Below are 15,191 nucleotides of genomic sequence, written 5' to 3' on the forward strand. Positions count from 1 at the left end.
AGTAGTGAAAATTAAAAAGTATGATGCAATAAAAAAAAAAGGGAGACTTTGAAAAAAACAAAACAAAAAAAAAAACAGTGCCTTTTTCCTTTCCTTCAAAATAAAATTCACAACTTTTACTCTGAAGGTGCCGAAAGCAACACATTTCAAAAGGTGCAACTTTTACTTTGAAAGCTAATGGGTTCTGGTTTGAATTAAAGCACCAGTATTCCATCCATTTTGTGGTCGGTTCATGTGAAACTGCTATATGGTGACACATTTAAGGTGCAGGTATCCACCGCAGTATTCTTCTGAAAGATAGATGTTGCCATTCAGGCAATACCGCCACATCAGCGCTGATACAGGGAAACCAGAAGCAAAGATTTGGAAAAACAGAGTGGAGATTTTTTTTTTTTTTTTAAAGCTTTCCACAAAGACACATGATTTCAAACTGTTGCAGCAAGATCTTCCAATGTATAACCTCTATAATCTTTAAGGTTATGTGCTAATATATTATTAAAATGACGGTAAAAAAAAGAAAGAAAAAGACGTGATTGCACACTTATGTTTTCAACCCAGCTGCTGTGGCACCGGTCCAACGCACCAGGTTACAAAAATAGAGAAATGAACGATTGTTCAAAGCTAAAAATTATGTCACATCTGTTGGTGTGCACTGCCATTGTGGTGTCGCTTGGACTGGCAGTGTGACTTGGTATACGGTTAGCATAAAAGTGTCTTATACACCACAGTTTCAGTACAGTTTAGCAAGTAGTGGGTGGGTGTTTGTGGACAAATTAACATCTTCCATGAACACTACAGGTGACCAAGGCAATTTTCTATCAACCAAACCAATCATATGGAGGTTTTTAGCATATCACATATAACTTTGAAGTCAACTGCCAGCAAGCACTTGCAAACAGTGTTCACAATGTGGAATTTTTTTTCAGTTTCTCAGTCTGTCCAGTAGTTGAAACAAGTGATTATAGTTTCAAAGCCAGGTGTTTTTTTTTTAACTTCAACTTTAAAAATTGAACTTTAATGTTAACTCATACTTTGTGGAACTTTTTAAAAGTTCAATTATTAATGAACATTAGAAGAAAGCATACGATATTTCAGACATACCTAACAGTTTAAAAATACATACGTCTAGGTGGAGTTGATCTGTCCAGTGACCAATGATTTTGTATTCTGTGGTGTTTTTTGTTATCTGGTATTGGTAGATTTCATAACGACCAGGAGCATCTCCATTCTCATTGAAGACCACAGGGGTGCCAGCAATTCCTAAAGAACATAAAGGCAAAAAAAGCAGTGTAGTTATTTTGTTTTAAAGAGGATACTGTTAAAGCTGAAATCCAGTGTTGAACATTGCCATAAAAATTCAAGGTTTGATTTTCAAATTAAATGAGGTTGCAAGGGGAACTTCAACTTTGTGCTGCTATAGTGTTAATGACTGCAGCAAAATAGATGTTGACAGGCATGTTCTCCAGGTCCTCTGAGAAGGGCCAGGGCTGCTGTCTGTTCATGTTCCCGTATCATTTCACACTCTTTCATTCTGCTTATTGCCCCATTGAGTGTTATCCACTAGGTCCCCACTCAGAGTGCTAACGAATGACAGCACTGATTTTGATTACCACTTTGAGGTCTCTCTCGTGTCCCTGCTTTTCTTTCCGAGCCAACCTACAATCCCCTCTTGCGCTTCAACTTGTTATAAAATTGTGTTTTAAGGAGTTGAAGATTTACAGAATTAGTGATGAGAGCCCGCCACCTCACTTATAAATGAACCAATAATGGTATCTCAGTTTGGCTGTTTGGTATACCATATTTGTTTTTTCTCATTTAATGAAATCTGACACTAGTCAGAAATTCTTTAACATATAACATAAAAATCATGCAGACGCTTGACAGTGTTTTCCAGCACTAGCGGGAGTTTATCATGTTCCACAAGTATTGACTGTACTGTCCTCTGTGATAACCAAAAAGGGAATTGTTTGTTTGAGTGTTTTGTTCTTTTTTAATAGGTCACACTATTGATTGTTGATTGTTGTTTGAACCTGTTAGCCAGATTTGGAAACCTGTGAGTCAAGCCATTAGACCAGATGTATTCTCTCCACCAGTGCAGATTTGTGTTTGTCAGAGGTCTAATCAAAATCCATAGAACGTAATTGCATTAGTGTCATCCTGGTGTATCAACCAGAGAGCATGTCTGAGACAACAGCAGGCAGTAATTGCAATTATGAAGATTTTCTTGCTCACCTCAGCAATAGAAGAAATTTGAGTAGGATGTGTATTTCCACTAATTTGATTGCCTTAATCAATTAGTTTCACATCTTGGGAGAGCTACATTTTGAGGAAACTGAAGACTGAGTCTAAGTGTTTCTTACTAACATGGAAATCAAATGGATAATACATTAATGCATGGGCATGATTAACAAGTACTCACATTGCAGGTCATTTGAAACGTGGGCAGTATCCAATATTCTTTTGTTGCGTCACTATGACGTTTGCATTTTTGGCATTAAATGCTTGGCGTCGTTGATTTTAATCTCGTTGGTTGGATCTTGGACTTCTTAACTGATAGATCTCAGTGTGTGAGAGTAAACGGCTGTTTTTCCAAACAGCTGAACTCTTCCACTGGCTCACCACAAGGTTGTTGTCTCTCTCCTCTTTTGTATATTTTGTACACTAATGACTGTCGCAGCACACAGGCCAATAGGCATTTCATCAAATACGCAGATGACACAGTCATTGTAAGCCTCCTTCATGGTGAAGAGGATTCCCATGGGCCTGTTGTGGAGGAGTTTGTTTCATGGTGTGATCAGTCCTTCTTAATGATTAACACCTTGAAAACCAAGGACATGGTTATAGATTTCAGGAAGTCATCCCCTCATCCTGAGCTTACAGTGGTAAATGGTGCAGCCATTGAAATGGTGGATAGTTACAAGTACTTGGGGGTTGTTCTTGATAAGACCCTGTCCTTTGAGTCACATCTTGCTGCTACAGTGAAAAAGGCCCAACAAAGACTGTACTTTTTAAGGAGGTTGAGAGGTTTTAATGTTTCATCTGAAATGATGACTCTCTTTTATAAAAGTTTTATTGAATCTGTTTTAACTTTCTGTATCATTGCTTGGTACGGTAGTATGTCCATGGATAATAAGACCAGACTTAACAATCTGGTTAAAGTGGCGGGCAAGATTTTAGGGAGGTCTCAGGTCCTGCTTGTGGACTTTTATAACAGGCAGGTGCTGAGGAAGGCAACTTCTGTCCTGTTGTGTTCAGATCATCCTCTCTTTAACGATTTTCAACTGCTTCCATCAGGTCGTCGTTATAAAATGACTGCAGTGAAGACAAAGCGACACAAATTGTCATTTGTACCTAGTGCTATTATCTTAATTAACAACACTAAATTGTAAGTGTTGTTGCCATTGCACATTGCACTTTTTTCGATGGAATATCTAGGTTGTTTTATCAGGCTTATATTATATTATAGTATTTTTTTAATGAGTGTACGTGATGTGTTGGTTGTATGTTTGTTGTTTGTTTTGACATACTGCGAATCAATTTCCCATCAGGGACAATAAAGTTACCATTGACCATTGACCATTGATGCCATCTTAGTGAACTTTATTTCTTGCTTCATCTTTTTTTAAATCACATTACAAAAAAATCTAAGGACAGTACTGCTTTCCAGTTGCATGGCTTTCTGTACTGCAAGAACTGACGCTACAGTTCCCAGACCACCTTTCGATGGTTATTATCGAATCAATTTGCCAGATTAAGGGCCCCAAGGTGTTGCTGATTATCTTTTCAGTATTTACTCTTCGGACTTTCGGACTGCCTCGAAGAGATTCTGGCAAACCGTCAGACGTCTCAGGAGGGGAAAGCGGTGCTCTACCTGCACTGTGTATAGTGCTGGCGGAGCGCTGCTGACGTCGACTGAGAAAATTGTCAGGCGGTGGAAGGAATACTTCGAGGACCTCCTTAATCCCACTGACACGTCTTCCGAGGAGGAAGCAGAGTCTGGGGATGAGGGGAATGACCCGCCAATTTCCGGGGGCGAGGTCACTGAGGCAGTTAAACAACTCCTTGGTGGCAGAGCCCCTGGTGTTGATGAGGTCCGCCCCGAGTTCCTGAAGGCTCTGGACGTTGTAGGGCTGTCCTGGTTGACACGCCTCTGCAATGTTGCGTGGAGATCAGGGGCAGTACCTGTGGACTGGCAGACCGGGGTGGTGGTCCCCATCTTTAAGAAAGGGGACCGGAGGGTGTGTTCCAACTACAGGGGGATCACACTCCTCAGCCTCCCTGGGAAAGTCTATGCCAGGGTGCTGGAAAGGAGAGTCCGTCCGTTAGTCGAACCTCTGATACAGGAGGAACAATGCGGTTTCCGTCCTGGTCGCGGAACACTGGACCAGCTCTTTATCCTCTCCAGGATACTTGAGGGTGCATGGGAGTTTGCCCAACCAGTCTACATGTGTTTTGTGGACTTGGAGAAGGCATTTGACCGTGTCCCTCGGGGTGTCCTGTGGGAGGTGTTGCGGGAATATGGGGTGTCTGGCCCATTGCTACGGGCCATTCGATCCCTATACAACCGTTGCAAGAGCTTGGTTCGCATTGCCGGCAATAAGTCGGACTCGTTCCCGGTGGGTGATGGGCTCCGCCAGGGCTGCCCTTTGTCACCGGTTCTGTTCATAATTTTTATGGACAGGATTTCTAGGTGCAGCCAAGTGGCGGAGGGCTTTCGCTTTGGTGGCCTCAGAATCTCATCTCTGATTTTTGCAGATGATGTGGTTCTGTTGGCTTCATCGGGTGAGGGCCTCCAGCTCGCACTGGAGCCGAGTGTGAAGCAGCGGGAATGAGGATCAGCACCTCCAAATCTGAGGCCATGGTTCTCAGCCGGAAAAGGGTGGAGTGCCCACTCCGGGTCGGGGATGAGTTCCTGCCCCAAGTGGAGGAGTTCAAGTATCTCGGGGTCTTGTTCGCGAGTGATGGGAGAAGGGAGCCGGAGATCGACAGACGGATTGGGGCTGCAGCTGCAGTAATGCGGACGCTGCACCGGTCCGTCGTGGTGAAGAGGGAGCTGAGTGTAAAAGCGAAGCTCTCAATTTACCGGTCGGTCTACGTCCCTACCCTCACCTATGGCCACGAGCTGTGGGTAGTGACCGAAAGAACGAGATCGCGGATACAAGCGGCAGAAATGAGCTTCCTCCGAAGGGTGGCTGGCCTCTCCCTTAGAGATAGGGTGAGAAGTTCGGCCATCCGGGAGGGGCTCAGAGTAGAGCAGCTGCTGCTCCACATCGAAAGGAGCCAGCTGAGGTGGTTCGGGCATCTGACAAGGATGCCCCCTGGGCGCCTCCTGGGTGAGGTGTTCCAGGCATGTCCCACCGGGAGGAGGCCCCGGGGCAGACCCAGGACACGCTGGAGAGATTATATCTCTCGGCTGGCCTGGGAACGCCTTGGTATTCCCCCGGATAAGCTGGAGGAGGTGGCTGGGGAGAGGGAGGTCTGGGCCTCTTTGCTTAGGCTGCTGCCCCCGCGACCCGGCCCCGGACAAAGCGGATGAGGATGGATGGATGGATGGTATTTACTCTTCAGCTTTTATTGTCTTTTATGACACTGGGCTCAAGAATAATGTAGTCTTTCAAATAGTATCAGACCATCACAGTTTGGTGTTTTGCTTAAGATCTGTTATTATGGTATATACACACACTGCAAGCTTAAATTTGTTATACTTGAACATTTTTAAGAATACGATCCAGATCAACACTACATATGATTTGCTCCACATCTACAGTATGTTTTGTGAAATTTGTCATGCTAGTGTTGGTGTATTCTGGCTAATAAACAAACAGAAAAATGAGCAGTCTAAGCATACATCAGTGAAGTTTAAAATTCCCTCCATACCACGCATGAACGTCAGTCCTGGATTGAGAGTAATATATTACTGTTTGTGATATTTTCTGGAATATATAAAGATATAAAATTTCCCAAGTTTTCGTATTTTAACTTGATATGTCGCTCTGAAGATATGAGACATGCTTTATCTGACAAGTGATAAAAAAATCCTCCCAAAAACTCATAAACTTCTGCATAACCCTATTTGCACTGACTAAACCTCCTAACAAATAGCATTTTGGTCAGGAATATCGACAGAGAGTCACTTCTCTTAATCTTTTGCTTTTAACATTCTGTTGTTCCTGGTTGCAATATTGTAACCAGAAGGTAGCTGTTCGGCCCTAGTGTATATGAAAATTTGACCTTTTCACCTTTGTGTTATTTGTTTATTTATTTGATTTTGTTACTCCACTGTTGACTTCCAGACCCTTGATACCATTGTCTCTGTTTAACACCGACATGTAAATAATACCCTCCACTGACTGTTGTGCCCTCCCATCCTCTTATGTGTCAGTGTAAATGCAATGCCTGTTGACTGCTTTTGGGTTATCTTTTCTTCCCAGACCCACTCTCTGGGCTGTTAATAGACACACCACCACAGGAGACCGTAAGAAACAGAACTTGGAGTAATTCCTTTGACAATTTGAAACATACTGTATAAATAGCTATGTTGAAACCCCAGACTAAAAGACAAATATTTAATTATGACATGTTTAATATTACTTACCTACTATCAGATTTATGGTCTGCGAGGTTTACTTTATAACGCTAAACGGAAAAATAGTATTAAACAGAATTAAGTTTGGACTTTTTCTTAAATCTAACCAATATCAATTTATTTCACTTTATAATAGATAATAATCATGGATCAAAAAGTATCAATTTCATGTACAATATTTGTAAAGTTTTGGGTATCCTTTAGTCAGCGTGTATGTCTATAGAAAATTCCCATAATACACAGGGATCATATGGATGCTGACATTGTTCAGAGCTTTTAGGCTCCGATTCTGTGAACTGAAAGACTCTTAAAAGCAAAGCGAGCTAGGCAGGATTCCGGTAATGTGAAGCATTGATTTTCTAGCCATCGCTGTTGAAAATCCGATGGCTTCAGTGCTGACAAACCTTCCAGTAACATAAAACCATGAATAAAATAATGCATAAAGATTTGAAGAACACTAATTTTGTACTGCACATCTATACATATAGCATTGCTGATTAAAGTTTTATGGTGCTATGAGGATTGATCTTTTAGAACTAACCAAAGATGACTCCTGGATACAAATCTAAACAATGTCTTTACCTATTCCATTTGTTTAATTTTGCACAAATATGGATTGACCTCCTTGCACAGTAATAAGCACACTCACAAACACTTTTGACAGACAAATTTCCTGAGTTCTGCAGTGTTTCCTTTCAGTATCCATCAGGGATGAAAACTGGAAGCTGCAAACACAAGAGTCAAGTTAAACTTTACTATCCTTGACAAGAACGAATGAGTTCATGTTTGCTTAAGTCAAACAGACACAAAATTTAGGCCCTGACTAATCACTGGGCAGTTGGATGCCTGTCTGGTATATCATATAATTTTGTCATCTGTTTTACAGATGGAGCAGATTGTTGGTCTTTAATAACTGCTGTTTGCTACTGTATTTACAGTAGGAGGCTAAGGGGGTGTTTTGTGTTTAAAATCCTTACTTTGTACTTGGTTGAGTCAAGAAAAGGTTGTTAAAAGCAAATAATGGTTGTCTGTAGGAAATGAAAAAACAAACCAAGGACTTACATTTTTAATTCCTTTCTTTGGGGAATTTGGAGGCCAGGTTAACACCTTGAACTCTTTTTCATTTTTCTGAAACAATTCCTGAACAATTTTGCAGTATGGCAAATTCCATTACAAACAGACAACTACCATCAGAGAACACCTATGTAGTTATTAGGTAAAAATCACATAATGCATGGAAGGGAATCTGGCAAATCAGGAGACAGGTACAGCGAAAAGGTCATGCACTTGAAATTAAGGCTGGAATGCTGTACCATTTAGAGCACAAAAACAATTGAGCAGCTACGACAAAAATACACTTGCCGGCCACTTTATTAAGTACACCCACCCAACTGCTTGTCAATGCGAATATCTAATAACCCAATTGCATAGCAGCAACTCATTGCATTTAGACATGCTCAAAATGAACTGCTGAAGTTAAAACTCATCATAAGAATGGGAAAGAACGATTATTTTGACTGGAGCTTGGACTCACAGCCTGGGTATTTCAGGAAATGCTCATCTACTGTGATCTTTCTGCACAACAAATTCTACAATAAAGATTATGGTCTGAAAATCATCTAGTAAAGAGAATTGTTCTGCTGTCGACAGATGTGAACAGAATGAGAAGAAGAGAATGCCTTTAAACTTAGATTCTTCTTTACTTTGATTTGCATCATCAGTTTACAGTGGTACATTATTTTTAGTTTACTATACATGGCATCCTTTATCTATTTTCCATTATCTAGGAATTCTCTGTGCGAAATACCTCACTGATATCTGCTTTGATAGGATAGGAAGACAAAATGAACTTAAATAACTACTTGTTACAATCAATGTAGGTGGAAGAGCATCTCTGAGAACAACACATCAAAGCTTGAAGGATTAAAGCCGCAGAAGACCACACTAGATGTTACTTGTGTCAGCTGTGAACAGGAAACAGAGCTCAGCAACAGGAGATTGGAAAAATGTTGCGTTGACTGATGAGTTTCAGTTTTTGCTGCAACATTTGAATGGTAGGGTGTAAACAATGTGAAAGCATGGATCCATCATACTTTGTATCAACTGTATGTTTTGGTTGTTCTAGTAGAATGTTGTGTGTTATATTTTCGTAATACATTTTAGTACTAAAATAGTAGTAGTAAAGATTAAAGAAAGCCCTGAGTAGTGTTTCTGACAATGTTTATGACCACAGTGTACCTATCTTCTGACTGGCTTTTCCAGCGAGATAATGTGCATGTCACAAAGCTCAAATAATCTTAAACGGGTTTCTTGAACATGACAGTGAAGTCTCTAGTTTCCAAATCGCCTTTGGGGTGAGGTGGAATGGTAAATTCATGTCATAAATGTGAAAAATATTGTGTCAAAATAGAACAAAATCTCACACTATTTTGACTCTATGCCATGAACAATTAAAGCAGTTCTGAAGGTAAAAGAAGTCAAATTCTCTAGTAAGTGATTTTGCTGATGTGACACAGGTGCTCTTGACAATTGGTGAGAAAATAAATAATGGGTTGAGGTAAAAATGATTTGGTATATGTGGTCGGCAACAATATTTATATAATCCACATGCCTCATGCCACATGCCAGGACCCAGAGTTTACCAGAAGGAGATTATCCAGAATATCACACTGCCACAGTCAGCTTACCTTTTTTGCAGTGCATCCTACAGCTATCTCTTGCCCAAGGTTTTCATTAAAAGTTTATGGTGTGCAATAGTCCCAGCCTTTCCAGCCTTTATCATTTATTGAATCTTGGGTGCTCATGACCCTGTAGCCAGTTGGACTTATTTTTAAAGGTAGTTACCAAACTTGGTACTTCCAAGATAAGGAAAACCTAAGAATATCTTTATCTAGCTTTTAGAATCAGGTCCTTGTCAGTGCTGTTCAGATATTTATGCTTGCTCATTTTTTTCTTCTTCCAACACATTAACTTAAAAAATGCGTATTTATTCCCCACCCCTTGAGAGGAATTATTTATAAGACGCGGCAGTGTTGTTTACTTCATTTGCAAGTGATTGAAATGTGTAACTGAACTGTGTAATTCCTACAGCCACTAGAGGTCTATGTGAATTGAATGTAAGCATTTTATGTGTGAAAGCATCCCGCTTATAAACACTAAGAGTAGGATTCATCGAAGCTACTGGCCAAGCTCCAGACAGATACGTTAGCAACTGACGTCTGGATTCCAAAGAAGTGGAGCAGATTTTCTTTTGCTTCATCGACAACTTTCTTAATTGTGTAATTTACTGTATATTATTCTTGTCACATACTTAGCTGTAGAATGATTATCCCTGACCAAAAGATCCCACTCTATAATTGTCATAGAAATAAATGTGTCCATTACTATATAATTATCTGTGAGGGTGGAGCAGGTGGAGACTGTGTCAGACCACTCATGTTGCATTCTGCTTGATTGCATGGCCCTCTTCTCTTGTCATATAATTAACTCAAGCTGTTATAACTACTTACACTGACCTAAGGTAGACCTCAAATTTTCATATGTTGTTTATTCAATCTTTGCAAACTACAAGATTATCTTCATGCCCATGCTGTGTATATATGTACCTTTTTTTAATACGGTAAGGTCGGATCTACTTCATAGTGTCATTATACAGGCTTTTGTGAAATTATGCAAATAACAGTGGCAGTTTTAATCACATGCTGAAACCAGATGAAATCCATTTTTTTGTCTTGGGTCAGCTAGTGGTAAACAGTATTTCTCTACGTTTAAGTATTACAGTTTTATAAAGAGACAGAGAGAAGCTGAACTTCTGAGTTTGAGAAAAAGCTACTTTATTAGCTGCTCCCTTCCTGACGAAAGGATTTGTTTTCCTGGCTAGAACTGCTTCAGCAACCTTTCACTTGTTAAATGAATATGTTAACCACTACACTATGGAGGCAGCAGGTTGAGAAGTAAGAACAACTCGACGAAATATGTATTGACATTTGCTTACTAAAGTCTGAAAAATTCCAGTTTTTGTGACCTTTATAAAGTTTTATAAGCACAACAGGATTTCCCTCAAATCATACACCGTCACAGTTCAGGGATAGTCATGAAGCTACGTTAAATGTAATCAACTCATATCTCTTTCTGTCTCAGAGACAACTGCATCCTGTTTTTGCCAGTGACACTTTACATTGGACAACTACTGGAAAACTACCGATGCCCATTTCTGTTGTGCCTTATGTTAACGTGCTTCCCACTCTCATTTACATATAATTTTAAGCAGCAAGTGTACTTAAAGCAGCAGATCTCCTGTGTGGGCAATTCAATGCTTACATGATAAGGCAGGAAATCTCACAAAGCGCAGTTCCTGCACATCATCAACCATGATAAAACATGCTGTTCTGCTGGTGATTGTCAATCCTCCTACGGATCTCAGCCTCAGTACTTCCTGGAAATAATTTACTTTCAGACGCCTGATAATTTGAGACCACTGCATAGTATATAACTAAAGGCTCTGCACAAATATGCTAGTGAACCCAAAAATGCACCAAAAAGTTGTGTACTACTCACATCTATAAGGTATTCTGGTCCTGTTTTGATGGTTGACTGATATATTGACACATCCCTATGATAAATATTGTTTATAAGGAAAGACATTTCATTTTATTTGATACTTTAGCTGAAAATACTTCCCAGACTTTCATGTCCATCTTGTTTTCACACGGCAAAATGGGTTAGGGTTATGTGCTTTATCAGAATTAGGAATACATACCTGTAAAGTTGACACTGCGGATATATTTGAGAAGCAGTGTGCCATTGATAGTGTCCATCTTGGAGCAAAGGCCAACTTTTCCAGGACAGAGGTCTTTGTGCATATTATGTAGAGCGTGAGCCATTGCGTACACTGCATCTATAACAAACTGAACCTTCCCCTCCTGTTCATATGATGAATCTTTTCCGATCCGCTCATGGTCTGAAAGAAAACAATAACAAGATTAAAAAAATAAAAAATAAGAATTTGTTAAATCCAAACCTAAAACTAACTCCATAAATGAATTTTTTTTAAAACAAAAAACAAAAAAACAAGTTGATTATGCTCACTGCTTACTTTAATTTATATGTTTTACTTAGGTTTCCATGCTGTGTTTTACTGGCTGAGTTGCTGCAATCTTGAAAGACAGTCATGACTAGAATCTTTGATATGAAAAACCATCATATTTAGAACAAAAGAGCTGCTTGGTAATCAGTGGAAAAAATAAAATAAGAATGATTGCTAATGTTTAAATCAAGCAAATTATAACCTTTCAAGAAGCCGGAATGCTCAATTGTGAAAGAGTCTTTTTTCCACTAGATGGATTTTGAAAGAGAATGGCACTGAATTGTGCAGAATCTCTTTCCACAGAATCCAAAATGCTCTCTTGTGAAGCCTTTCTCTTTACGGCCTGTTGATCACTGATTAGACCAACTCAGGAATATTCGACAAGACTCGTATAACCTCATTTGCCTTTTGCACTGCTTTAGATAGACTTTGCATCATGCAAAGATGTTAATTGAAATGAGTTTTTATCTTTTAAACTAAGGAAAAGTTTATGTTGCTTGATAAGGCAAGGTATGTTGCAGTTGTTTATCCATATGTTTTCTTAGTGTTTATCCCCACAACATTATATGTTACCTATTGCACATTAATCATGCGTTCAGAGTGGTTGAGTGACAGGGAAGGAAAGGTAGAGATGGTAAGAGAGTTCTAATCATTCTTTAGTTTTAATGCAATTAGTTATGACAGGTGTATATCAATCTTAACTAAGGTTGTCTTCTCTGTAAGTAAGATTTCAGTTAGCAGCTTAATCCTTTTTATCATCCAGTGTACTACAAAGTAGGTCAAGCATAAAAAAATAGCAGTTAGACACTGTTGCTGTTTTAAGTGAAGTGTGCAACAATCAGAATGTACAGGGGTTTAATTGCAAGGTTTAAAGTTTGAACCTTTAAAGGTATCGTGAGAGAAAAAAGTGAGTTTACAGCACATTAGCTTGTTTATCATTAAAGTTTTAGGCAAATATCATGGAAGAAGCCTGTTGATAACTGTTATATTGCCTTGAGGTATGTGTCTTTGTTATGGGGTAACAGGGGAGCCAAATGTCTTACATTCACCTGCAAATCTAAAACTAACCCTCTAAACTTCTGTCTGTTAGTCTCACATTTTGTTCCAATAGATTTTAGTGCTGCTCCGAAGAAGAGAGTCGATAGACATACCTCGTGTGCACTAATTTAACCAGCCGTTTATTTGAAACACATTTGAGCACATCTTTTCTCTTTGTGATGGTTGGTAATTTTCTGCTGCCTACAATTGAAGGAGGATTACTGTCTGAATTTTAACAACCTGAAATTAATTGTGTGCAGTGTAATTGTCCTCACCTGCACAGAATGTGACAAATATCTTTTAGGAGATGCTCAGCTTTTAAAAGAACATGAATTAGAGCGTATTGCAAAACAATCTCAGAAAATATGACAGGAAAGAAAAGTGACTGTTGAAAGTACGTATAACGTGACACTTTATTTTTCTTTGTGGTGACAGCTTGTTCAAATCACACTGAAACCTGACAACCTTTAGTTGAGGTTCATTTTCATTAGCTCAGTAGATGGTTTGTGTCACCCCGTCTCTTTATGTTTTGAAAGGTTAATGCATTTTTACAACAATTAGATCGTCTGGTTTTGAATTCTGCTCAGCATGAGAAGAAAATGTTTTTCAATCTCTTCTCGAAAAAGACTTCAAAGTATAATTCCCACTAATGGCTAATGACAACAACACAATGTGGAAAATTAGCAAAAAAGTAATAATCAATTAGAGTTGCAAATGTGTGTGCTGCGCATTTGCAAGCTGTTTCACAATAACAGAAGAGTTGTTTTTGCTCTGACATTTGATAATAATTACATCAAAAATCGAATTTAAATTATCCGCTCGCAATCATTAAGGGAGAGGACTTTGTATACTTTGTGACATTTCTTTCAATTGTGGTTAAAGCACATCCAAGGAGGAGTGTCAAAGAAGTCACAGTTCTCTTATTTTAAGCTATTAATAATTATTATGCCTTATATTTTAAGAACCAATTAAGTAATCTAAAGATTATGATTATGGATCCAAGTAGCCATATTGTAGGAACACTATAGTAATTGTTTCTAATACTAGGTGCTTGTGCAAAAAAAAAAAAGTTTTTAAATTCCCAGACTCTAAAAGTTGTACCCATAGGTAATGCTGTAATAAGTAAGTTCCAAAACCTTTCTAACTTGTAATCAACAGTCTTTATGATTTGCTCCACTGTCTCCTAACTGCAGTACTTGCTAAAATATTTTCTCTTTGAAGGAGGTAAATGTTAATAGTTCAGTCTTGGTCGACCCTGACCATTGCTACTTGCAGCTATGTTTTACATGTTGATTCTGTGCTTTCATACTTTGTTCATACATTTCTAGAGGAGATTTGCAAATAATGAAAAAGGGATTGGAAAATGTATCTCTTCAAATGTGTGGGCATGGTATGTGTGCCTTATGTGATTTATGCAGTTAGAGTGGTGTTTTTCTGTGTGCACTCAGTGCAAAATATACACATAGTAATGTGTGATATGACAGTGATAATTAACCTCCTGTAGAGGACTGACTATAATATTTCTATAATATGTTACAGTTTTTTGTGATTTTTTTTTTTTTTTTTGGGGGGGGGAATCACATTAAAAATAGAGATTAATGGAGAATGTAGAGTTTTAAACAAAACAAAGACTTCTAAGTATTTTTTTACTGAAGTGAGAGGTAAAGCCATATGCTTAGTTTGTGGAGAGCAGATGGTTGTGTTTAAGGATTTGATTCAACATTATGAGACTGAACACACAGAGAAAAACAAGAACTTTATTGATGCAGAGCAGGAACGGACATCTAAACCTTTTCCTGCAAAGCTGCAGAAGCAACAAGGACAACACGTTTTACACATCCAGGGATGGAGTGCTCAAGACCAACTATGTGATTTCCAACAAAATTACACAAAATACTGAGCTATTGTTAATGGGGAGCTGATCAGACAATGTTTAGCAAACTGTGAAAAGTGTGCTGAGGAAAAAAAACAAGCATTTATGAATGTGCCCCTCCAGGTGAAAAATAGCTAGATGTAAAGACACTGAAGGGAATCTGGAACTTCAGCTGAAAAACTAAGTGGACAGTTTAAACTTTTCCTTCCTGGCTCTGTGATAATGTGTGCAATAAAAGAAAATTCTGCATGCAAGTTCAAGAAAGTAGTTGCATGCTTGGATAAGCTAAGGCTGAAAATGGTAGGTGTTACTACAAATGGTTTTTAAAGCAGAAATGACTAAAATGAGAAGTTTAATTGATATGTTTGTACTGTATTATACACCAGGTTTTCTGCTAGTGCTAAAATTTAACCATGTGATTGATGTAACTAAAATAGCTAACTTCGTCAGTGTAATAGCACTGTGTCACAGACAGTTTGTTCCATGTAATTATGAAACAGCTTGCATGGAGACATAGGCTACCATACAGCTGTCAGGTAATAAAATGCTAAAAAACCAAAAACAAATATATGCAACCTGAGAGCAGGAATTTAAGAGCTTTGTGAGAA

The 15,191-nt window shown here is 38.8% G+C and overlaps 1 protein-coding gene across 2 annotated transcripts in view; it reads right to left on the reverse strand.

Moving 5' to 3' along the window:
* LOC146645351 (metabotropic glutamate receptor 4-like) overlaps positions 1 to 15,191 on the reverse strand; it is a 226,903-nt gene that overhangs the window by 15,703 nt on the left and 196,009 nt on the right. For both annotated transcript variants that reach the window (XM_085394975.1, XM_085394974.1), the window contains 2 exons: positions 11,346 to 11,546; positions 1,124 to 1,260 (listed from right to left, as the gene is read on the reverse strand). In XM_085394975.1, the coding sequence (XP_085251101.1) occupies positions 1,124 to 1,260; positions 11,346 to 11,546 (338 nt within the window). The remainder of the gene's footprint in view (positions 1 to 1,123; positions 1,261 to 11,345; positions 11,547 to 15,191) is intronic.

This window comes from Rhamphochromis longiceps, linkage group LG20 (genome assembly GCF_057381845.1).
Source record: "Rhamphochromis longiceps isolate RC_006_pf linkage group LG20, R_longiceps_female_GT1.1, whole genome shotgun sequence".
Taxonomy (NCBI): Eukaryota; Metazoa; Chordata; class Actinopteri; order Cichliformes; family Cichlidae; genus Rhamphochromis; species Rhamphochromis longiceps.